This window comes from Bactrocera tryoni, chromosome 1 (genome assembly GCF_016617805.1).
Source record: "Bactrocera tryoni isolate S06 chromosome 1, CSIRO_BtryS06_freeze2, whole genome shotgun sequence".
NCBI lineage: Eukaryota > Metazoa > Arthropoda > Insecta > Diptera > Tephritidae > Bactrocera > Bactrocera tryoni.
In genome coordinates, this window is record NC_052499.1 from 31,581,343 (window position 1) to 31,607,214 (window position 25,872).

At 35.9% G+C, this 25,872-nt stretch overlaps 2 protein-coding genes across 3 annotated transcripts in view; one reads left to right on the top strand and one right to left on the bottom strand.

Annotated features, from left to right (window-relative positions):
- The window catches only part of LOC120766800, a 32,296-nt gene extending 8,612 nt beyond the window's left edge, over positions 1–23,684 (top strand). Inside the window, exon 9 of one of the 2 annotated variants that reach the window (XM_040092504.1) lies at positions 22,474–23,684. In XM_040092504.1, coding sequence (XP_039948438.1) covers positions 22,474–22,842 — 369 coding nt within the window. In that variant the 3' untranslated portion in view covers positions 22,843–23,684. The remainder of the gene's footprint in view (positions 1–22,473) is intronic. The other variant, XM_040092503.1, reaches the window with a different exon arrangement.
- A 1,027-nt stretch (positions 23,685–24,711) lies between these two features.
- LOC120766803 (general transcription factor IIF subunit 2) lies at positions 24,712–25,861 on the bottom strand. Its single transcript, XM_040092508.1, has 2 exons — positions 25,175–25,861; positions 24,712–25,096 (listed from the first exon to the last, which is right to left on the bottom strand). Exons 1-2 carry the CDS (start codon positions 25,697–25,699, stop codon positions 24,800–24,802), a joined length of 822 nt encoding a protein of 273 aa, XP_039948442.1. The 5' UTR covers positions 25,700–25,861; the 3' UTR covers positions 24,712–24,799.
- Between the last annotated feature and the right edge of the window lie 11 nt (positions 25,862–25,872).

The window sequence follows — 25,872 nt, forward strand, 5'->3', positions numbered from 1 at the left end:
TATTTCGTCTTGCCCTCGTTCACTGCCAGACCCATTTTCTGTGCTTCCTTGTCCAGCCTGGAGAAAGCAGAACTAACGGCGCGGGTGTTGAGGCCGATGATATCAATATCATCGGCATACGCCAACAGCTGTACACTCTTATAGAAGATGGTACCTTCTCTATTTAGTTCTGCGGCTCGAACTATTTTCTCCAAAAGCAGGTTGAAAAAGTCGCACGATAGGGAATCGCCTTGTCTGAAATCTCGTTTGGTATCGAACGGCTCGGAGAGGTCCTTCCCGATCCTGACGGAGCTTTTGGTGTTACTCAACGTCAGTTTACACAGCCGTATTAGTTTTGCGGGGATACCAAATTCAGACATCGCGGCATAAAGGCAGCTCCTTTTCGTGCTGTCGAAAGCAGCTTGAAATCGACGAAGAGGTGGTGTGTGTCGATTCTCCTTTCACGGGTCTTTTCCAAGATTTGGCGCATGGTGAATATCTGGTCGGTTGTTGATTTGCCAGGTCTGAAGCCACACTGATAAGGTCCAATCAGTTTGTTGACGGTGGGCTTTAATCTTTCACACAATACGCTCGATAGAACCTTATATGCGATGTTGAGGAGGCTAATCCCACGGTAGTTGGCGCAGATTGTGGGGTCTCCTTTTTTATGGATTGGGCATAGCACACTTAGAATTCCAATCGTTGGGCATGCTTTCGTCCGACCATATTTTACAAAGAAGCTGATGCATGCACCTTATCAGTTCTTCGCCGCCGTGTTTGGAATAGCTCGGCCGGCAATCCGTCGGCCCCTGCCGCTTTGTTGTTCTTCAGGCGGGCAATTGCTATTCGAACTTCTTCATGGTCGGGTAATGGAACGTCTGCTCCATCGTCATCGATTGGGGAATCGGGTTCTCCTTCTCCTGGTGTTGTGCGTTCACTGTTATTCAGCAGGCTGGAGAAGTGTTCCCTCCATAATTTAAGTATGCTCTGGGCATCAGTGACTAGATCACCTTTTGGGGTTCTACAGGAATACGCTCCGGTCTTGAAACCTTCCGTAAGCCGCCGCATTTTTTCGTAGAATTTTCGAGCATTACCCCTGTCGGCCAGCTTATCAAGCTCTTCGTACTCACGCATTTCAGCCTCTTTCTTCTTCTGTTCTACAAATGCGTCTCGCTTCCCTCTTCAACTCTCGGTATCTATCCCATCCCGCACGTGTAGTGGTCGATCACCACCGCGCGTGTAACGTTGCGAGGTAGGCAGCCTGTTTTTCTCCGCTGCGACACGGCACTCCTCGTCGTACCAGCTGTTCTTTTGCATTTTCCGAAAACCAATGGTTTCGGTTGCAGCTGTACGTAAGGAGTTTGAAATGCCGTCCCACAGTTCCCTTTATACCGAGTTGTTGACGAGTGCTCTCAGAGAGCAGGAGTGCAAGCCGAGTAGAAAATCGTTCGGCTGTCTGTTGTGATTGCAGCTCGACGTCGAACCTTCCTTGTGTTTGGTGGCGCGCGTTTTTTGCTGCACACAGGCGGGTGCGAATCTTAGCTGCAACAAGATAGTGGTCCGAGTCGATGTTAGGACCTCGGAGCGCACGCCCATCTAAAACACTGGAGACGTGTCTTCCGTCTATCACAACATGATCGATCTGGTTGGTGTTTTTCGATCCGGAGACAGCCAGGTAGCTTGATGAATCTTCTTATGCTGGAATCTAGTACTACAGATAACCATATTTCGGGCCCCGGCGAAGTCAATCAGCCTCAACCCATTTGGGGATGTTTCGTCGTGGAGGCTGAATTTACCGACCGTAAGTGCCAAATATACCTTCTTTGCCCACCTTGGCGTTAAAGTCGCCAAGCACGATTTTGACATCGTGGAGGGGGCAGCTCTCATAAGCGCGCTCCAAGCGCTCATAGAAGGCATCTTTGGTCACCTCGTCCTTCTCTTCCGTCGGGGCGTGGGAGCAAATCAGCGATATGTTGAAGAACCATGCTTTGATGCGGATTGTGGCTAGACTTTCATTCACCGCAGTGAATGATAGTACTCGGCGACGGAGTCTCTCTCCCACCACGAATCCCACACCAAACTTGCGCTCCTTTATATGGCCACTGTAGTAAATGTCACAAGGACCTACTCGTCTCTGTCCTTGTCCCGTCCATCGCATTTCTTGGACGGCGGTGATGTCAGCCTTTGTCTTTACGAGGACATCAACCAGCTGGGCAGCGGCACCTTCCCAATTAAGGGACCGGGCATTCCAGGTGCATGCCCTCAATTCGTAGTCCTTATTTCGTTTGCCATGGTCGTCATCAAAAGGGGGGTCTCTCATCCGAGGCTGGTTGTAGCTCTTCACTGGGGGTGTTTTTTACGTGGCGGGTCCCAAAACCCAGCGCACAACCCTTGTAGGGAATGTTTCGCCTTCTCACTTTAGCCTCGCCTTCGAACGGATGTTCTTAGGCTACCCAGAGGATACTTGGTCAAAGACCGGAAGTAGTGAGCTGCTTGAGCCATGTGTAAAAGAATCGTTTCTGGCCACTCCCAAGTGAATGGCGATCAGAGAACTTTCCTCACTTGCGTGAACTTCTACACATGACTCCATCCTCCTAACCTTAAAAAACATATATTAATTATAATTATATTAATTAAATATTTAAGTAATATTACAAATTTACTTAATTATACATTTCAACAGTTAAATCTGGAATTCATCATTAAATGGGTCAAATTGCACTTACATACATATGTATGTATGTACATACATATATACATTTGAGCTTTGTTATCAAATATGTATATGGAGAATATCCATAAATTATATCCATAGTCGCTTGCGCATTGTAAATATGCGAATCTGTAAGCGTACATTTCTAAACATTGAAATTGGCATTATTTTTCTCATTTAACACTGAAAATGCTCAATTCTGCTATTTTCGACCCCTTCATGTTAAATATTGGTGAAATCCGCTAATAATATTTTTGTGGTGAAATCCACTAATAGAAAACTCAACCCCTCCAAAAAGAGGAACGTGATGACAATCGGCACGCCATGAACCTTCTCTATATTATACGTTCTCTGGTTACGGTTTACTAGAGCTGTGTCATCCGCGAAAGTGGATGCCAATACGTTAATAGCTGTTGGAATGTCTGCTGTATTTATTATGTGCATCGTAAAGTTAAACTCGACCCATTTTTGAAGCGGATGGTGACTGGCGACGAAAAATGGATCATATCTGACATTATCAAGCTAAACGGCCAGGAAGGTTTTGCTGTGTGTTTGGTGGGATTGGAAGGGAATCATCCACCATGAGCTGCTCCCATATGGCCAGACGCTTAATTCTACCATCTACTGCGAACAACTGGACCGCTTGAAGCAGGCTATCGACCAGAAGCGGTCAACAGAAAGGGTGTAGTGTTCCACCACGACAACGCCAGACCACACACTTCTCGTTGATGACTCGTTTTACTAAATCCGATCACTTTAACACTTTTTATAAAGCATTGAATAAAGAGCAAAAAAGCGGAAGGGAGATATTACCCCAGGAATGCTAATTGAGTTACCAATTATTACCGTAGAGATGCTCTCTTTGCTCTTCAATTCTTAGTTTCGGATCAAATTTCATGAAAAAAGTCGCAGATTATTTTGATAGATAATACTCGTGACAGACATGTAGTAACAATACCATATATGGTACAAATACCATTTGTGTGTCACCAAATACTAGCATTGTAGTATTTTGCTGGTAACAATACTATGATGTTTCATTGTGGTATTTGTATAAACACAGCTAAAAAAAAGGTAACAAACTTTGCTAAAAGCTTTTACACAAAATCTCTTCGAAATATTCTGTCAAAATGACTTAAAAAATTAATTTATGAAATGGAAATCAAAACGTTTTTCACAATTTTTTCCCGGGAAAGCAGGAAATGCCTCATTTTACGTGAGGATTTTAGAGAGACTTTAACCAAATCGCTTTTTTGCGACGGAAATAGATTAACTTTACAGTATTTGAAATAATTGTATTTATTTTCTTCCCAACACTCAACCACATATTTATTGTTTAAAATTTTTTTGAAATATTTAATGCCTATGAAACAAAGCTAGTATTTGAGTTTACTACATTGCCATGTTTGTCATCAACGTAGTAAACAGAATCAATCAATCAATGATACCTTTACTATGATATCGTTACTAAATGTCTGTCACTGGTATAAAACATCTCTTCTTCTACCCTGTCTTTCTAATATATTTGAAAAAGTGTTACTATCAAAGATGTCTCCTTTCCTCCACGAAAATAATACAATACCAACGCATCAATTCCGAGGCTTGTTGTTCCTTTGCATTGGGGATGCTGTTTACGTGACGGGTCCCAAACCCAGCGCACAACCCTATGTTCGCCTTCGAACGGCTATCCAGAGGATACTTGGTCAAAGACCAGAAGTTGTGAGCTGCTTGAGCCATGTGTAAAAGAATCGTTTCTGGCCACTCCCAAGTGAATGGCGATCAGAGAACTTTCCTCACTTGCGTGAACTTCTACACATGACTCCATCCTCAGTCTGGAAATCCAACGCAGGATTGCTCTTACCAACAGGTGCTACTTCGGACTGAGTAGGCAATTGAAAAGTAAAGTCCTCTCTCGACGAACAAAAGCCAAACTCTATAAGTCGCTCATAATTCCCGTCCTGCTATATGGTGCAGAAGCTTGGACAATGACAGCAACCGATGAGTCGACGTTACGAGTTTTCGAGAGAAAGGTTCTGCGAAAGATGGACCATAAATCTTGGCGCGTTGGCCACAGCGAATATCGCATTCGATGGAACGATGAGCTGTACGAGATATACGACGACATTGACATAGTTCAGCGAATTAACCCTCATCGAGACCCTCGGGTCTGGCCAGGCATATTTTGTTTTTAAATGTTATTTAAATATATTTAGAGTGTAGCAAACGACTTGCGCTTCCAGGTAGCTTCCTAGAACTTTATTGTCTATAGAATTCAGAAAAAAAATTCAAGGATATCGTATCGAAAAGGACGAAAAAAGGATATTATAATATTACACCTTAGTGCACCAATGGTGCTTGGCTAGAAAATATATGAACTTTGGTATGTTTCTATCACTTCGCACGGTTGATTTATCTGTTTTCATGTTCGTTACATGTCCAAATTGGTTTGTGTGTTTATCTAGGTCAAATACTTTAGCCGCTAGAGCGTTTTGAAGGTTAAGAAAAATGTAATTTTTCTCAAATTGGGACATGGTGAAAACCCATTTTTATTGCCACGCCCCCGGTGGGGGCGAATTATACATTTCCTGAAAGCTCTTTAAATTACCTAACCGGTGCAATTTATTTGACCCACCTAGGTTAAATACTTTAGCCATAGAGCGTTTTAAAAGGTTAAGAAAAAATGTAATTTTTCTCAAAATGTTACATTTTTTGTGAACGCTATTGCCACGCCAAGCGTGAACAAGGCAGTCAATTTAATTTCCACCAAATCGAGAGGTAAGAAATTTCCAAAATGTATCTATGTATATTGTAGATATATGAGCGTAAATACAACACGTATTTCCATACAAATGTATGTAAACACCACTTGGCCTAGCCAAGCACCATTGGTCTCGACTAAGTGTATCAGACCGTTGGTCTCGACCAGGGTTAAAAGACAGCGGCTACGCTGGCTAGGTCATGTTGTCCGGATGGACGAAAACACAGAGGAAGAGGAAGATCTCCACTCCGTTGGAAGGACCAAGTGGAGAAGGACCTGGCTTCGCTTGGAATATCCAATTGGCGCCACCTTGCAAAAAGAAGAAAAGACTGGCGCGCTGTTGTTAACTCGGCTATAATCGCGTAAGCGGTGTCTACGCTAATTAAGAAGAATAAGAACGCATCAATTCGGATTTCGTGCGAAACATGGCACAATAGAGCAAGTAAATATAATTACAGTAGACGCTCGGAAATTAGAACCACTTTGTTTTTGGGGTAGTTCTAATTTCCGAAATGTTCTAATTTCTGGACGGTTTTTTTTTAACGTGAATAATAAAACTAAGAGTTAAGCCACTTCCAAAAACTATATAAAAACATTTTTTTTATTTCTTTTCTTATTTTTTTTTTAAACATAACAATTCAGTTCATTACATAACAATTATTAAAAAAAAAACAACTAAAAATTTCAGAAATTAATTAAAAACTCAGGATAAGGGCTCAGTTCAAAATTAATTTTTGTTTGACATATAATCAGTAATATTTGTTTGTTTTTTTGGTTTCTTTAAATCCGATATAACAATATCGTTACGGAGGGCCAAAAGATTGGTCATGTGCTTACTGGAAGACAATTCACTCTTGTTGCACCAATTTTTTAAATTGTTAACGCTTTCAATAGCTATAACATTTGAAATAACTGGTGTGTCATCAACAACATCGTCTTCACTGCTATCAGAAAACTCATCATCGCTACTTAGGTCATCACCAGTTCGGTCTTCAAACTCATCTTCATTCCATTTCTCGTTGCAACAATACACATGAAACTGTTTGGATCAATTTCTGCTAAAAGATTGATTTACTTGGAGAGATTCATTGCAGTCCTCATTTTTGTTAAGCAACTCTGCTAGTGGCACATCATCATCGCTGTCGTATTGGTCAGAGTCCCAATTTAGCAACTTTGACCAAGAATTCCTCATCACTTTTGGAGTTATCTCATCCCAAGCTTGTTTCAGAAATATTATTGCCTTTCGGATGGAATGGGATTTCAACAGACTATTCAGTGCACCACCTTCAGCTATTATTTCAGCAAGTAACTTACTTCTGTAAACAAGTTTTGTTAACTTTATGGGATTTTGATCCATTGGTTGCACAGCTGCTGTCACATTTGGCGGCAAGAAATATGCAACTAAGTTGCCATCTTTGCTTTGAAGATGCTAAATTGGTGCAGGCGCGGAGCAGTTATCGATAAGCAAAAAGAGCCTTCGGAGGCAAGTTATTTTTGAGAAAACTGGATGACCTGTAAACAAAAAAATATTTTAAAATTAAAGAAATTAAAAGCAAAATTATTTCCTCTTACTTCATTAATAAATATCTTGTGAAACCAATCGTGAAAGATCCGAGACGTCATCCAAGCATTTTTGGAAAAGTTGTAATGAAGTGGATTTTTAAAACCTTTGAAGCTCCTGGGATTTTTAGCTTTTCCAATAACTAAGGGCACTAATTTGTGAGACCCATCAGCATTTGAACCAAGTAAAATTGAAATTCGTTCTTTTTGAATTTTGTATCCAGGCGCACTTTTTCACAAGCAGAGACATATGTTTTATCTGGTAGGCAACGATAAAATAATCCGGTTTCGTCCACATTATATAATTGCGACTCTATTAACCCCATCTCAGTGACTTTTGCACGGAATCTGTGAATAAATGGAGTGATGGAGGCAATATCACTAGAAAGAATCTCGCCACCAATTTTTAAAAAACGAATGCCGTGTCGCTTTTTAAATTTAGTAAACCATCCATCGCTTGCTCGGAATGCTTTTATATTTTTATGGGGGTATTCTTCACCAAAAATTTGTTTAGCTTTTTCTTTTAATATTGTTGCTGTCAATGTACACTTCCTTTCGCGTTGTTTTAAAAACCACTCATAAAGACGACTTTCCATTTTCGGATATTCGGCACTATGCACAGTTTTATTTGATGCTTCCTGATAAGTGTTGGAAACAGCATTTAATATAGATGACCTATTTGACTTGATATAGCTGATGGCAGATTTGCTCACGTTGAAATCTAGCGCTAGACGATTCCTTGAACACCTTTGTCCAGCTTTTCTAATATCTTTACTTTGGTTTCCAAAGATAAAGTGTTTTTACGTTTATTTGACATTTTTGGTAAGTTATTTTTAGTTTTCGGTAGAGTCTCGCAAAATATGTCCACGCGTATCAAATTTCACATACGAATGACAAAAACACCAAAAATATGGCAAAACAAAAACTAAAATATAACTTGGGGATTCCCCTTTCTATTTTACATTTGTTCAGTAATATAAAAACCAAGAATGGGAATTCTCCTGTGTTAAAAATGAAAAAAAATTCTCAGAAATTAGGAAAATAAGGCAAAACAAAAACTAAAATATAACTTGGGGATTCCCCTTTCTATTTTACATTTGTTCAGTAAAATAAAAATCAAGAATGGGAATTCCCTTGTGTTAAAAATGAAAAAAAAGCTCTCAGAAATTAGAACTTCAAGAACCTCAAGTTCTAATTTCAGAGCGGTCAATGCAAACAAAAAATGGTTGTGTTTAAAATAAAAAAAAAAAAAAATGCTCAGAAATTAGAACTTCAAGTTCTAATTTCAGAGCGTCCAATGCATTAAAAACTCTGGTTCTAATTTCTGGATGTTCTAATTTCTGAGAGTTCTAATTTGTGAGCGTCTACTGTACTAACGAAATAAGGAAAGCATTTGAGCACAAGGAGTACTGTTCAGCAATATTTCTAGATGTAGCTCAGGCGTTTGATAAGGTGTGGTATGAGGGCTTTTATATAAGATTAAAAAAAATTCGACCTTTAGAATTATATAAAACATTGGAGTCTTATTTAAATAATAGACAATTTAGGGTGAAAGTAGGAGATTTCATATCTGATGAACGACAGATAAGGGTTGGTGTATCACAGGGCACTGTTTTAGGCCCAACTCTATACATCATAATGGGTTGTCAAAAAAGTCTTGAGGTACTTTTATTGAATTTTTTTTTTTTATTGAAATTGAAATGAATTTTTGATGACTCATGCCCAGCTCATGACCGATGCTACGGCTGCTACTATGCCGGTCTCTTTCGACCAATTCTGGGATTTTATCGCAATTTTCGACGACAGGCCTTCCGGAGCGTGGCGCATCTTGGACCACCTCTACACCAGAACGAAAACGTTGAAACCAAAGTTGTGCGGTGGAAATGGAAACTGTATCGGGTCCATAAACTGCACAAATTTTATTGGCGGCTTGAGATGCATTTTTGCCTTTATCGTAGTAGTACTGTAAAATATGCCGTATTTTCTCTTTGTTTTGCTCCATGTTTGCGACGCTATAACTCACGAACGACTTAAAAGAAACGACAATCAATCAAACACGTGTTAGCGCGTGAAATGAGCTTTCCAAAAAGGTATAGCATGACCCGATGCGACGAATAAAAATAGAACTACGCGCTTTCAGCGCCAACTAGCGAAAATACCGCAATACTTTTTTGACAACCCATTATAGCAGATCTTCCAACAGCGAACAATGTATTAACTTCAACTTTTGCGGACGACACAGCTATAGTGAGCCGTAACAATGACCACATTTTAGCATCGAGAATATTAGGGGAGCATTTAAGTTCTCTCGAAGAATGGCTGGCGAACTGACATATAAATGTGAATGAACAGAAGTGTAAGCATGTTACATTTTCGCTTACACCAAAAATGTGCCCGGCAGTAAAAATAAACAACATTTTAGTACCCCAAGCGAACGAAGTAACATATCTTGGTATTCACCTAGATAAAAGGCTCACATGGAGAAAACACTTCTCTAGCAAAATAACATGTATGAAGATTAAATAAAAACTCTAAACTTAGCCTACAACAAAGTGATTTTATATACTTGTAATGCGGTAATAAAGACGATTTGGATGTATGGCATTTAACTGTGGGGTACGACCTGTGCAACTAATATTGATATAATACAAAGGTTCCAATCGAAAATGCTTAGAACAATCACGTGTTCACCATGGTATATGCGTAATGAGAATATCCATAAAGACCTTGGTATTCCTATGGTAAAGAAAGAAGTAGATAGTAGAAGAAGATAGCAGAATTAAATAAATATCTAAACTGCGAGATTACCCAAACCCTTTGGCTAATACTACTTTGGTACATTCCTGCGATCAAACTCGCCTAAAAAGAAGAAATATGCCTGCGTACTAAAGGGCAACGTATTACCAAAACAGCTCAATCACTTGCTTGAGCTTGTCTAGTTTTTTTTTTTGAATAGATTTAAGATTTTATAACTTATTGTTAGGCTTTAAAAAAAGCAGATCCAATAAATAAAATAATATTGAAAAAAAAACATCCATAAAACTTTTTTCAGTGTATAGTATGTTTGAATTTTTGTTTCATCAATGTTACCTTTTTTCAAAAACACAATATGAAAATTGTTTGTGCATATTAAATTGCTTATTTTAGAGACAAGCGCATTTGAGCTACACTCACGCAAATAGATTGGATGGGGTTAGGCTTAGGAAATGTAAAATAGTTGAAGATATGTAGAAATATAATAAATAAGTAAGAAAGAGCGAAATAAAAAGTTCAGATGTAAAAAACACTTTTTACTTTCGCAATTTACAAATATGAAAGCCTGAATTTCAGGTGTTGCAAAATTTTGAATTAAAAAATATTGCGTAGGAACTCAGCATTCATTATTGGACGAATTCGTGAATAAATTAGTCACAAATTTAGTTTCTTATTAACTAATAATCGTTGTTGCAGCGAAAAAAAAAACATTCCCAAAGTAATTTCGAAAAAATGTGCCTAGTTGACCGTCTTTGTCCGGATAACAATCCGGGTCCTTTCCGGTTATTTAGACCCGATTGTCGTGGGAACGGACTTATATAGGTCGTAGAGTCACTTAGTTTTATTACTACATTTTCATTCTTGCCTGAAATATTTTTTTTAAAGAATCCTAATTATCAAAAATGAGATATATGTGTAGGCTCAACTAAATGCGCTAAATTTAATGTATTGGATACATGAGGAAAAGTGAACCAAATAATCGGAAGTAATTTTGTCAGGGATATGAGGTTTAGACCAAGGTTAAGACCATTGGAATCATATTTAAAACATCTTGTGCTACTTTTAGGTATATAAAGTAAAAGGTGCTCCTTGACTTTTGTCAAGGTCATTGGCAGCATCTGGGTCTTGAAAAGCTATGGTATGATTTCGACTATTGTGAAATCGCGCGCATTAAATGGAAGAAACTTTGTGTGCGTTATTTTATTTCGATAACATCATTCTTCTTCGTCTTTCCTGGCGTAGACACCGCTTACGCGGTTATAGCCGAGTTAACAACATAGCGCCAGTCGGTTCTTCTTTTTGCAAGGTGGCGCCAATTAGAGATCCCAAGCGAAGCCAGGTCCTTCTCCATCTGGCCCGGCGGGTACTTTCCGCCGAATACTTTCAGAACTGGAGTGTTTTCGTCCGTTCGGACAACGTGACCTAGCCAGCGTAGTCGTATACCTCATCGTTCCACCGAATGCGGTATTCGCCATGACCAATACAAAGGACCTTAAATCTTCCGCAGAACCTTTCTCTCCAAAACTCGGTGCGTCGACTCATCAGATGTTGTCATCGTCCGTGTCTCTGTACCATATAGCAGGACGGAAATAATGAGTGACTTATAGAATTTAGTTTTCGTTCGTCGAGAGAGGACTTTATTTCTCAATTGCCTACTCAGTCCGAGGTAGCACCTGTTGGCAAGAGTTATTCTGCGTTAGATTTCGATGCAGACATTGTTGTTGGTGTTGATGCTGGTTCCAAGATAGATGAAATTGTCTACGACTTCAAAGTTATGACGGTCTCAACTGACGTGAGAGCCAAGTCGCGAGTGCGAAACAGTCGTCGTCTGATGAAAAAAATATGTCGTTGCCCTCGTTCACTACCAGACCCATCTGCTTCGCTTTCTTATCCAGTCTGGAGAAATCAGAACTAACGGCGCGGAAGTTGAGGCCAATGATATCAATATCAGCCTACAGCAGTACATTCTTATAAAATATTGTACCTGCTCGATTGAATTCTGCTGCTCGATTTATTTATATATTATTCAGACATCGCGGCATAAAGGTAGCTCCTTTTTGTGCTGTCGACAGCAGTTTTGAAATCGACGAAAAGATGGTGTGTGTCGATTCTCTTTTCACAGATCTTTTCCAAGATTTGGCGCATGGTGAATATCTGGTCAGTTGTAGATTTTCCAGTCCTAAAGCCACACTGATAAGGTCCAATTAGTTTGTTGACGGTGTCACACAATACGTTCGATAGAACCTTGTATACGATGTTGAGGAGACTTATCCAAGGTAATTGACCCAGATTGTGGGGTCTACCTTTTTGTGGATTGGCCGAAGCACACTTCAAATTCAATCGCTGAGCATGCTTTCGATTCTCCAAAGAAGCTGATGCATGCTCCTTATCCGTTCTTCACGGCGAGTTTGAATAGCTCGGCCGGCAATCCATCGGTACCCGCCGCTTTGTTGTTCTTCAGACGGGTAATTGCTTTCTTCATGGTCGGTTATGGAACGTCTGCTCCATCGTCATCGATTTGGGAATCGGGTTCGCCGTCTATTGGTGTTATACTTTCACTGCCATTCAGTAGGCTGGAGAAGTTTTCCTTTATAATTTTAGTATGCTCTGGGCATCAGTCACTAGATCACCTCCCATTCCCAAGTGAATGGCAATCAGAGAACTTTCCTCACTTTCGTGAACTTCTACACGTCACTCCATCCGTCATAGCTCCCAATTATAAAATCTAAATTGAAAGTATCATATGGTATAAAAATAGTGATATGTACATATATGGAAAGTAAGCGTGACATATGGATACAAATATAATATATGCACAAAATTTTCTTGAATTTGTTGAGTAGTTCCAGTGGTATGGGATTTCACACAAATGTGGGCGGGGTCACGCCCTTTGTCCAATCTTTAGGCCGAATCTTATGAAATAGTGGTTTGTCAAATATGTCTTGTTCCAAATAACAGTTTTGTATCTTACAATGTGACTAAGTTATAGACCATTATAAATTTTCGATTAATGGCGGCTTACGGATGTGGCAATGTGAAATAGGACAATGCCCATCTACAATACTTTCTCAGGATATAATATAAATTAAACAAATTAAATTGGCATCACTCCCTTTTAATGATCTCCTAGTTCCCAAATGCCTAATATAGTATATTATATTTCGAACTTCGGGTGACGTTTGCCGTTTTTCGGCCGACATTTAATCACGAGATTTAGACTTGATTTATCAAGTATTCTCCATTTAAAAATGGCATTTGTTAATCTCGTTACCGAGAAGACTTAAAGCTAATCCACGCAAAATCTCCTGTGCGACTCTGATTTTGCGACATCTGTTCTCCAATGAGGGAAAAGTTTTCACATTTTCACAGCTTTATATTGCAACTAGTGAATTCCGTTCCGCCCTTCCGTAGGTACAACGTAGTTGTTGTTGTTCTCTCTTGATCACATTTGAGCAATGTTGCCAATGCTCAATTTGTATACACGATTTTGCACGGTTTTCAGTTATTGTCACTACGGAAGAGCGGAATGGAATTCAAAACACACAAAGATGTAAACAAACATACTTATATGTAACAAGTAAGAAATGGCGTGTTCTATTCTTAAAGTGTTGTCTTCTACATAGGCAAAATTTGAACATTTTCTACCCCAGGGTAATGGATATTGTCATATAATGAGGCAACATTTTGTCGAGATAAGAATGCGCTATAAGTAATTTAAATATACATACAGTGAATCAATAAAGTTTATATAACACATGTATCTGAACATTTGAACAAAATAATTTAAATTTTAAATGTGTTTAAATCGGCTGTTAATAGCAGCAATATCAATTTCCAATAGGATAACGACCCAAAATACACATCGTATCTTGTACGTGAAGGGTTTTTATGGAATTGAAAATAACTCCATATGCCCCGCAATCAAAACGCATTAATCCTTTTCAACATATCTGGAAATCTATCTTATTGGAAAACCGTATTCGAAAACATAGAATTTTATCAAAAGAGTGCTTACTTAGTGGGTCAAAATATCCGGAAACGATACCAGAAATTGAGTGGGGAACATGCGTCGACATCTGAGGGCAATAATTGCATCAAAATGAAGGCAAAAAAAAATTAGTAAATGCACTTAAAACTATTGTAATTACTTTTGATTTATATAAATAAATAACACTAGTTTACAGTATTGAACTTTTTGTCTGTTGCCGCGAATTCTGCGATTGATATTGTTCACTTATTACTTGGTTTTGTCAAATCTACCCTCAAAAATTTTTGAGCAGCTCGAGTTACTTTGTTTTTGTTTTTATCATATTAGCATATGTGACCTGGTCTACGAAAATGGAGCTAACGTGCGAAAACTAGTTTTCTGGGAAACAGCTGTTACAAATAAACAACTCGAGCCATAACCGCCGAAAAAATGTATCCCACAAACTCGAAATTTTACAGGGGAAGGTTTTTTTTTAAATTAAATCAGTTTGAATAAAGCCATTATTTTAAAATTTATAATGTAAATATTTTTTTGTGTAATATATTTAATTTTAATAATTTTAAATAGATATTTGCATCATAACGGTTGTTTTTGTGGGATACATTTTTTTGCTTTCCTTCTGGCAACCTATTGTTAAAAAAGTGTGTGGGTTACACAAAAAAATTATTTTAAGGAAGTGACTTCCCGTTTTTTTTTATTTAATTTTTTTACTTAGTCCTTAAAATTAAATTACATTTGATTTAAAAAAAAAAATGCATACATTTCTTAGTATATTCGATAAAACAAAAATATAGTAATGCAAATCATATATTTAAAGTTTTCTGTTAACAAAGTAATGTTATTCATATTAAAATCTTGTAAACTTGAATAACGATAGATAAAAATATATAAAGAACGCTAAATACTATCTTCCTGGTCGGTTTCAGGTAGCAAATCTTTAACAGATCCATCCCATTTTAAATTTAAATACTCGTGTTGGAATTTTACGGGTATAGTTTTTCTATCGCAAAGCGTTTTCAAATCCTTATAGTTAGCAGAAGAAATGTTTAATATATGATCATATAATTGAGTAGGTCTCTCACAAACTATTTGGGAGTTTCGTCTGGATCGTGGAATTGAATCTAGATCATAATTTATGGTTTCAGATTCATCAAAGTAGCCATATTTAAGAGTAATATTTGAAATTTTTTTTTCCAATGTAACAGAGCATAATTTTGTAAATTTAATTTTCACTGAATTTGGAAGTAACGCCTATGAAAATGTCTTCCAGTCTTTAAAATCACTGTTAGTTAATTCAATACAATTATATTTTCTTGGGTTAGTTCTTGCATTTGATATTATGGTGCACCACTCACTTGGAGCTCAAATAGTCCTATTCCGAATAAACGATTCAATTGTACTATGTATCGAATCAATAGGCATCATGGTGTGTCCAGGCAATAAGTATGTGATTTTTATATTAGTCACAAAATTAGAATTTTCAACAAAATAGGTTAATGTCGCAAGCATAGCTATGTTTTTGTTCTGTCCTGCGCAGCTATCACAATAAAGATGGACTATCGACTGGGGGTTTCTTTCTTCGACTAATTTAAGGTATTGGAAAACAGTTGTGCAAATTTCATTACACCTCGTGTACCATCCTTTTCTCCCCATAAAAAACCAAACCCATCTCTTGTACCACTCTCATAAAAACATTCATTGTAGAATGAATATTTTCTAGAATAGAACAAAATAACACTTTTTCCATAGGCAGTATTTAAGACCTTTTGCAAGTCGAAACTTGTACATAAATAAGCCGGATTCTCTTTGCATAGCTTTTGGTCCTCAAAAAATATTTGCTTACATTTCTCTGTCCTTTAGATGAATTTGATACTCTTCTGATGAATGCAATTGCTTTTTGGATTTTGTGTCTCAATTAATGTAATTCTCGCATAAGATACATTTATCTTTTTTAGGTAAATGAAAGCCTAAATTGAAACTGTTTTTAAAAATATTACGGAATACTCTTAACGATAACTGACTACTTACTTTATTAATAGTTTTCAAATGTTCTACATAATGCTGATATACAGTTTTTATGTTTCGAAATTCTTGAGGTAGACATAATTTTGTACTTTTATTCCTGCAATAATGTGAAGGAACCGCTGGTAATTCTTCTATAAAGGATTTTACTAGCGATATGCTTGCTTCCTCAGATTTGTTGTGTGCAGTTGGCTTTTTCATATTTTCAAGGCAAGTTTTATACGAACTTCTATTTTTTATTACGGATATTAAAATCGTTTGTGAAATGTTCAACGTTTTCAATAAAAATTTTTGACAAGCTTTAAAACTGCTATTATTGATATTGATAAAATAATTAAAGCTGAACTTTTTTCAGTCACTTTCTCCATATCGCCTTTTAATATCGACTTGTTTAACACAAGAACACATCTTTCTGTCTAATTTTGTTGCCGATTCCCCAAAAATGTTCATTTATTCTCACTCTTTCATCTTCAGAAATTTTATCATGACACGAATTTGGACATTTTTTCTTTAACCCTAGAAGGTCATCGCTATTTTTATAACGTAGAGGTCATCCCTCGTCGATTCGACGACGGCATTACTCAAAGTCCTTAATATGTTATCCTACCTATCAAAACCTACTAAAATCAATATATTCACATTACCTGGTTTATATATCTTCTAAATAAAACAATATTAAACAGTTTTTCTTAAATCTTTTATTAAATAAATAAAATTTTCACAGCTCTGATTCATTCGGCTTTTGTACAAAATACAAACTAAGAAACTTAAAAAAACTGAACAATTTAATAACATATTTTCACTGAATGGTATTTTTTCATAAAGATAATACTATTAACTGAAAACATAAAATACTTTACGGAATGAAAGTTCTCATTTTGTACAAGAGGCACAAAGTTCTATTTTATGCTCCCCACAAATACTTTTTTTACATTTTGCACAAAATGATTTCGTCATCCGTCTCTTAGCAGGCGGACAAATTGCGCAAATCTTTCTCTTTTTTGTTAATTTTTTTGGGCGGTTAGTATCTGTGGCATTTTCATCAAAAGAAACAAAACTTTCAATATTTGATCGCAACGACGTAGACAATGCTGGTACTTCAAGTCTGTTTGTCAAATTACTTTGAATAAGGGCAGAATGCAATTTTTTCATAAAAGCAGGACGACTGAGAGGTATTTTATTTGTTTGAAATACGTTGTGTGAATAAATAATGTAGCTGTTAATCAAAGCCATGTTTAATATACCAAAAAATTGACACATTGGCCATCGGTTGGTTTTGCGTGAACAGCTCATGACACTACACATTTGGTCAAAGGTATCAACGCCTCCTTTCGTTTTGTTGTAAAATTCGATCATGTAGGGTTTATTTGATTTGGGGTTTACTGCTCCTTCCTCATTACAGGATGATAATAAATATATTACCTTACTCGGCTTCGGCTTATATGATAGAAGCGTCAGCTCATTATCATAGCAAAACATTGACGTATTAGACTTACGACCTTTCACATTTTTCATTTCACTCGGAATTTCTCGCTTATTAGAACGTAGAGTTCCAACCATTGTCAGCTTATATGGTTCGCATAACAGTGATTTAGCAAGAGGAATCGAACTAAACCAGTTGTCCATTGAACAATTTCTTCCACGATCTCTGGTGTAATGAACATTTGGAAGCATTTCAGTGGGTCTGTTATATTTTTGCAGTGGCGTGTTGGTCCTCGAGCTTTATGTACAAAATTTAGACCATAACGATAAGATTTTCCCTTTTTTGTTGACCACTTATGTTTATTTTTCCCCCGTAAAATAGATGTATTAAAATTAATTATATTTGACTTGGCTCTCAATAAATGTAAAGGTATGTTATCTTCATCTGGGTCAGTTGATTCTTCTGAAGAACTTGCATCCCCTAAGCTTTCGTTTTCTGCATCAGATTCTAGTTCGCTGTTGTCTAACTCATCGTCAGTTCTTTCTTCTGAAGAACTTGCATGCCCTAACTCATCGTCTAATCCATTCTCGTCGTCACTCATTGCAAGAAATTTTTCAAGTTCTTCGTCAGTATAAATTTTGCTGCCACTCATCTTGTATTACAACTGTACAAACCAAACAGATAAATAAACAAGAAAAATAACTTCGGAACGAAAAACTCACACAAAGTTCATCGTTCGTCTTTTCGACTACGCCTGTTTACAAAATAGATACTTACACAGATCGAACGAAGCCAACCAACTGCAAACATGAACAGCTCAACAGCGACTAACGCTGTAAAAAAAGAGGCACTGTACAAACAATGGAACAGTGCCATAACGGTTGGCAAAACCCTCGAATTTTTTTTCTTAACTTTTTGCAGCCTTTTAGGTATTCTCTTTTGCTTTCTGTAGCCCCTTTTCCCAACACACGTTTCCTCCTCGACTTCTTTTAAACTTTCCTAACCATTTAAATCAACGAAAGATTCATCTGAATCGCTATACGGTACCAGGGAGAGCTGTAAAAATATACAATAATTGAAAACAAAAACATATTTTGCAAAAAAAAAAAAACAAATTTATACCTTCGACATATTGTTCTAAAGCTTTATCTTTAATTAAAGTCTCAAAAAATTGTGTTTTTTTCCCCTTGTGTTTCATTTATTTTAAAAGAGAATTTAATTGTATCCCACACAAGCGTTCAAAGAAAATGTAAACAAGTCACCATATGCATTTACATTAAAATTGTTTTTGTTATAAAATCATAACGGTTTAATCTACAGCCATGAAATTTTGAAAGATGATACAAATGATATTGAACTATCGATTTCGATAACAAACCAAAAATCGATTATGGTGTGGGATACATTATTTTGGCGGTAATGGCTCGAACTCATCTTCCATCCGAATCAACTAAAAAGTGAAAATGACACCTAAGCCCCCTTTCCGTAGGCCAGGTCACATATATATTAAACGAAAACAGGCGTATTTTACTGTGTTAAGATTAGTTTCTCAAGTTTTTGCGTCATGAGTAGTTCAAGAAGACGTTGTTTAATTAAACCAGATAATTTTTGCTACATATGCGGAGAATATGTGTTTAAAAATTTTAGAAAAGTTATATCACAGTTGGTGAAAAATACCTATTTTGAGTATTTTGGGGTGCTCTTGGATAAAAATAAGAGTTTTTGGACTTCCAATTGTGTTTGTAAATCTTGTGTAGAATATTTAAGATTATGAAAAGTGGTAAAAGAAGTGCCTTTAAATTTGGAACACCGACTATTTGGCGAGAACCACGAAATCATCTCGTAGACTGTTATTTTTGTAGTGTGAACATAAACGGTTTAAACACTAAAAATCGAGCTAAATGGCAGTACCCAAGTACTAGTTGTGTTCAACGTCCAGTGCAGCGTTCACCTAACTCTTCAGAGCCTAAAAATATATCTGAACCATTAGAGCAAGACATTGAAGGACCAAGCTCATCACAAAATGATGCTGATTTTGAAGGTATGTCTAATGAGCCAAAACGCTTTACCCAAAATGAGTTGAATGATCTTGAAAGAGATTTAAATCTTTCTAAACAAGCTTCAGAATTGTTAGCATCAAGACTAAAAGAAAAAAAAACTTGCTAACCTCGGATACTAAAATAAGTTTTTATAGTGAAAGAGATGCAGAATTACGGCGTTATTTTTCCGAAGAAAACGGCATTACCTTTTGTTCAGATATCAAAAACTTGTTGATAGAAATGGGCTTGAAGCGATACGAACCAAACGACTGGCGTTTATTCATTGACAGCTCAAAACGTAGCCTTAAATGTATTCTATTACATAATGGAAATAAATACGCTAAGGTACCTATTGCCCACAGTACAAAGTTAAATGAGGAATATTGTAAAATACAAAGACCATGATTGGCAAATTTGTGTCAATTTAAAAATGGTCAACATTCTTCTCGGTCAACAAAGTGGTTATACCAAGTGTCCCTGTTTTATATGTCTTTGGGACAGTAGAGCTAAACAAGAGCATTGAGTGAGAAAAAACTGGCCTTTGAGAGAAAAAATGGAGCCTGGAAAGCACAATATAGTCCACAATTCATTAGTAGCTCGTAACAAAATTATCCTTCCACCATTACATATAAAACTGGGCATCATGAAACAGTTTGTAAAATCACAAGATAAAGATAGGAACTGCTTTTCTTACATTTGCCAAAAATTTTTTCAGCTCACTGTGGAAAAGATTAAAGCCGGAATCTTTGATGGCCCCCAAATTAGGCAACTTACGAAAGATACTCAATTTAGAAATTCTATGACTGAGTCAGAACTAAAGGCTTGGACAGCATTCGTATCTGTGATGCACAATTTTCTCGGAAATAAAAAATCTGAAAATTATATTGAACTTGTAGAAGACCTTGTGCTACAATTAAAAAATATGGGATGAAATATGAGTATAAAACTCCACTTCCTCCTCCATAGTCACCTAGAGAGGTTTCCGGAAGATTTAGCAGATATGAGCGAAGAGCAGGGAGAGCGTATGCATCAAGACTTACGCGTCATGGAAGAGCGCTATCAGGGTTTCTAGGATACAAATACGATGTCTGACTATTGTTGGTCTCTAATACGTCCTTTTCCAAAGTCTACACATCGGAGAAGAGATTTAAAACGAAGTTTTTTAGAACTTAATGATTAATTATTTTTCTTAATAAATACATGTTTTTTTCTGTGTAATATCTACATAGCTAAAACTCTGAAACTAGAGCTGATAAAAATATTTAAATTATATTTTTGGAAATAGCATATTATATGTAGTCAGCAACAGCTAAAATTTCTTCAGTAACAAATGTACTGTAAGCTAGTGTAATCATTAGTGTATGTAAACTTTTTTGATATAAAACGTATTCACTTCACAGTCCACTTAAGTGAATCCAATTACTGTGGCACAGCCACTTTTAAATAAACAAACACAGGATTAAACTGCGCATCGCTTTCCAAGGTCCAGCAGCTCAAGCTTAATTATAAATCAAAAGTAACAATAAGCGATTTTGGGCGATCCCATTTAGGCGATCTCGCTCACTTAACATAATCAAATAACGAATAGCCAGTATAGTTAAGATTCTATTGTCAATCAAAAAGTAGCCTTAAGCCGAATCCACAAAAATAAAGACGTGCACTCGCATTTCAGTGTTTGTGTTAAATTTATTCGGGATTTGTGCATTGTCCTTAGTCAATACGACGGGACATTTATTCGACTCATTTTACTATATATGTAACTTATACACTGACCAACAAATTCGGCATAAAATTTGTTAGAAAAACGAAAATCATTATACGTAGTATATGGGAGTTGGGGTAGTGTCGACTCGATTTTATCTATTAACTTATATCATGCCACAAACTAAAAAAATGTTCCCTTGGTTTCATTAAGGTACATCTCATACAATCACCAAACATATGGAGCAAAGTTAGCCGGATGTTCGAAAATTCGAGTAATAGTTATATGAGGCTGTATCTATTTTAAGCACAAAGGTGCACTGCTCATAGCAAAACATGTTCTGTAATTTTCATTGAGATAACACACATTTTGACCGATCGAAAATCTTTATATTAGGTATATGTGGGCTCAGGAAATTATTAATCCGATTTAACCCATTTTTGATACACAGAATAACTATTGTCATGAAAGGATTCTCTTGAATTTATATTGTATATGTGACACATTGAACGATATTGGGTTGACCAATTTTTGACCATAAGGTGGCATTCTTTAAATGAATTATTAGTGCAAAATTGTATTCCGTTATATTAATTATTTCTTGGTTTATGTACTGGAAAGTGAAAGAATCAAATGGAATTTAATATGTTATATGGGAACTTGCAAAATCGGTCGGTCGGGTCCCGAGATATGTGACTTTACCAAAAACCATAAAGCCCTCTTATGCCATATCGGAGATAAAGTTTAATGTCTCTGGCGTAATTAGTTATTCATTTACTGCGCTTTTAGTAGATTTGAACAGTACCGATATATGGGGAGTAAGCTGGGTTATCTTCCGATTCCATCCATTTTTATACTGTCGCTAGAGGTTCTTATAATATTTGCGCCGAACAAATTTGGGTTGTTGTATCTTTAGTATTTTAGGTTTCAGTAAACTTATTAGAGGTTGGCGCGACTTTTCAAAATTTTTTGCCCACAGGTTCCCCTTGCTACTGCGATCCCCTGTGCCAAATTACGGTTCTATATCTGAATTTGGTGCTTAGTTATGTCACTTTATAGGTTTTCGCTTAATGGCGTTTTGTGGGCGTGGCAGTGGTCCAATTACGCCCATCTACAAACTCCAGCTTGCACGGCCGGATAGACAGACAGTCACCCAGATTTCAACATTTCTCGTCATCCTGATCATTTATATACATATGTATATATAACCCTATATCTATTTCGCTTAGTTTTAGGTGATATATACAACCCTTAGATGAACAAAACTATTATACTCTGAAGCAAGATTATAAAAAGCAATGCATCTGAATTCACCTGTCCAAATAAAATAAAAATGTATATTAAGAATTATTAAGCATGTTTTTTTGAGTTTTTAACAATAAGTATTTTACACCCACACCAGAGATATTTCAACAAACAAGACAGTTTTTTATGCTATATTTATTCAACATAATTTAAAATTGCTAAATTTGTATATCTCCTAATATCTATTTTTAATTTTTTTAATATTGTTCTTTCTCTATATTATATTACAGGCAAATCAAAATAACATAAAAATCGATGTGTTCGAAAAATGTTCTGAAAAGCCTTCAGCATGGAGCGATATAAATTTGAATTTGTTAAACACAAAGCGTCATACTGTAGCCATTGAAGATAATATTGGAATAATTTACTCAAAAAAATCGAGTAAGAGTAACATATCGAGCCATAATTTAAAACAACCATTTGTTGTTATATCTGGAGGCCAATGTAATGCAAGGATGAATGAAAATGGCACAGTTAGCAATGATATGGTGGAAGTTGACTTAAATGTTGTCCGACCCTTGAAACAAATTGAGAAACAGCCAAATATTAATGATGATTATGATTCCGGTATCTTCTCAGCAGAAGAGTGTTCTTCATGACACCTGAATAAGTCTGATTCACCTTTACTGGCTACTGTGTAGCGCTAGTGTTACTGTTCCATTGATTAATTCGAATATCCTAAAGTATTTGGTTCTTAAAAACGCAATAACAAAATATTTTCTTTTCAACAAAAATAGTTCTTACTTTAGTTATAAACAATTGTACTCTACATTCTGTAGTACAAATGTGCAATAAATTTGAGTTTAACATATAGTATATTGTATATAAGTGTAACAAATAAGTATGACATTTAAAATGTTAAAAACATATTTTTCTGTATGAAAGGTATATTTTTACTAATGCAAATTATCTGAACTTGCAGCAACCTTACTTTTTTTATATAATTTGTTTCAAAAAATAATCTTCAAACCCTTTTTTTGTTTTCATATTTCACTCAATTATTTTGTATTATATATTTTTGGCAATATATTAAATTCGATAAATGCAATTAAAAACATTGTACCTGAATCCTCAAATAAAATTGAGGGAGGTAGGGTTAGTAATAAGGCAGGATATTTTTATAAAAGCTGACCAACTAAATATTGATTATATTATATGTATTAAAAAAAATTGCACTTCAATCTAATAACTGTATAATTTTAATAACAGATGGGCTCTAGAATAAAATCTTACAAATATTGTTTAGCATACTTGTGAAATCATATATGTATATATATGGTATACACTTTGTAGATATACATATATACATATAATACGTAGAAACTACAATAAGTTTTTGATATACACAAACAGTTATAAAGTAGTGCTATTGAGTTAATTAAAACATGATGCAAGATAAAGTAGAAAATAGTCTCTGACAAAAAGAAGCGTTTTATTTTATGTTGTCTCAACATTATCCGTTAAGGATTCTTGGACGCATTCAGTCTATCCATTAATGTTCTAAAAAGGGGAAATTAAATTCGTTACGCTACCATGAGCACTGTACATTTCTTCCTTTTTATTATGGTATAAAATTTCTTCACTTATAACGTTATATACTTAGATGAGATTGTTTATTTAGAGAGAAATAAATATAAATAATTATTCCACTTATACATACATATATATGTATGTAAAGCACTGGCTGATAAGGCCTTTGGCTTAATTAATTTTTATATATTAAATTATTACTAGATTAGTTTAAAATTCAAATTTTTGTTGACAACATATATAAAATTGTCCTTCAAATAGTTTTGAGGAGTGCCGTCTATTCGCTCCGGTTACGTAACCTCAATATACACAATATAGGTCTGGAAACGCCAGCGAGGGTGTTGATATTGGTGACCGCAGGAGCATACTTTCACCCGAGTCTGTTGTGCCTAAATAAGTTACAAGAATATTACAGTTGTATGGTCCTACCTAAGCTTTGCTTGTTGTTGACTCGGGTTCGTAATAAACTCAACTGGGTTGTACCGAGTCGATCTGCCGACCTGGTCATAATGAGATCATACCATCTAAGTAATTTCTCCCCATAACAAAATTGAAATAAATATTATATTTCCGATATACATGTTTAATTTCTTTGCGGTTATTGCTGTGTTGTGCGACAAGAAACGTTCTCTGAATTCATAATTTTGAGAAACTCTGTTGAGCTGTGCTTGGTCGATTAAAAATCCGAGTCCCACCGTGTACGTAGACTCTACTCTTAGGTGAACGGCTTTTTACGATTTATCCCTCATTTAACAAAGTTTTCACTATATACGTCGAATTTCCACTTAGCTTTTCTGCATTTCAGTTAAAGGAGTAAAATGCACGCTATGGAGCTGTAAATTAACATTCACATTAATAAATTCAAATCGTTCATGGCGCACATTTCGCCGTTATTCTTATCAAATTTGATATATTGTTATCAAATTAACACAACACAATTGATAGTGATGTTTACATATATGGAAAATCTCTTTTTATTAAAAAATATCAATTAAATTTTTTGACTTTAAAATAATATATTTTTATCTACTCCGAATCACTGTCAGTTGGAGACTTTTCATCATCCTTTTTATCTTCAGTCTTATAGTGGCGGTATTCTTTCTTCAATTCCCACATATTTTTATGTGGGTTTTTCATATTGTAATCACACACCTCTTTAAGGATTTCTTTAAGGTAACCGATAGGCTGTTTTGTAATCTTTACCAAATCTTTAATATTATAGTATTGATGTTTTTCAAAAGCATTAAAAAGCATATCCATGACTGAATTTTTATCATCGCGAGCTTTTTTACCTTCCGCCTTCTTTCTCTCACGATACTCGATCTGTAATATAAGATATATATTTTTAACTTATATACTCATTATAATTTTGCTTAATATATCTATCATCAGATTGCGTACATTATGAGCATGGTCTTTAACTGGTTTGAAGTTCTGCACTATTTTATCTATTGGCTGAACCTTGCGCTGAGGTACCGATGCTTTCCGTATAGATTCAAGTTTTAATTGCATATAACAATTATCTGCAATTGGGCGGCATTCCAACTTCTGCACAATACGCCCTTCCATGTACAGTTTTTCCGATTCAGTAGCAGATTGCGCCTCTTTATCCTTTCCATTATTTACATTATTTGATTCAGGTGGCATAACATGGGAAAATACCCCTAAAGTTTGTTTGGTTACAACCGAAACATCTAATATATGTTCTGTAGGAATTTTTTCCTCTGGATCCAGATTTACAACTGCTTGTGTTAATGATAAAGACACTTGAGCCTTTTGTCCTGGGGTTTTAGTAATTCGTAATTTCCCAACATCCATATTTGATGGAGCTTTTGACCACTTCTGTGCTATGTATTTCGGTACTTTAACCAACCATACACCACGACCTGCATTTGACAAATCCAATTCCCTGTCGTCTTTGGACATTTTATTGAAATTTACTTATGTGCTATATTATTTAAAATCACTATTTTGATGCAATAAATTTCTATTAAACTAATATAGATATAATTATTTTTCTATAAGTTAATAACTTTACTTTGGTATCGCTTAATGTGATTTATAAGTGAAACAAAAATTGTGTACGAAACTAAATATAT

Coding starts and splice junctions, on each gene's coding strand:
- LOC120766803 (XM_040092508.1), bottom strand. CDS start 25,699: ATGTCCAAAGACGACAGGGAATTGGATTTGTCAAATGCAGGTCGTGGT. Junction 25,097..25,174: donor TTAAAGACCATGCTCATAAT/GTACGCAATCTG, acceptor CTTATATTACAG/ATCGAGTATCGTGAGAGAAA.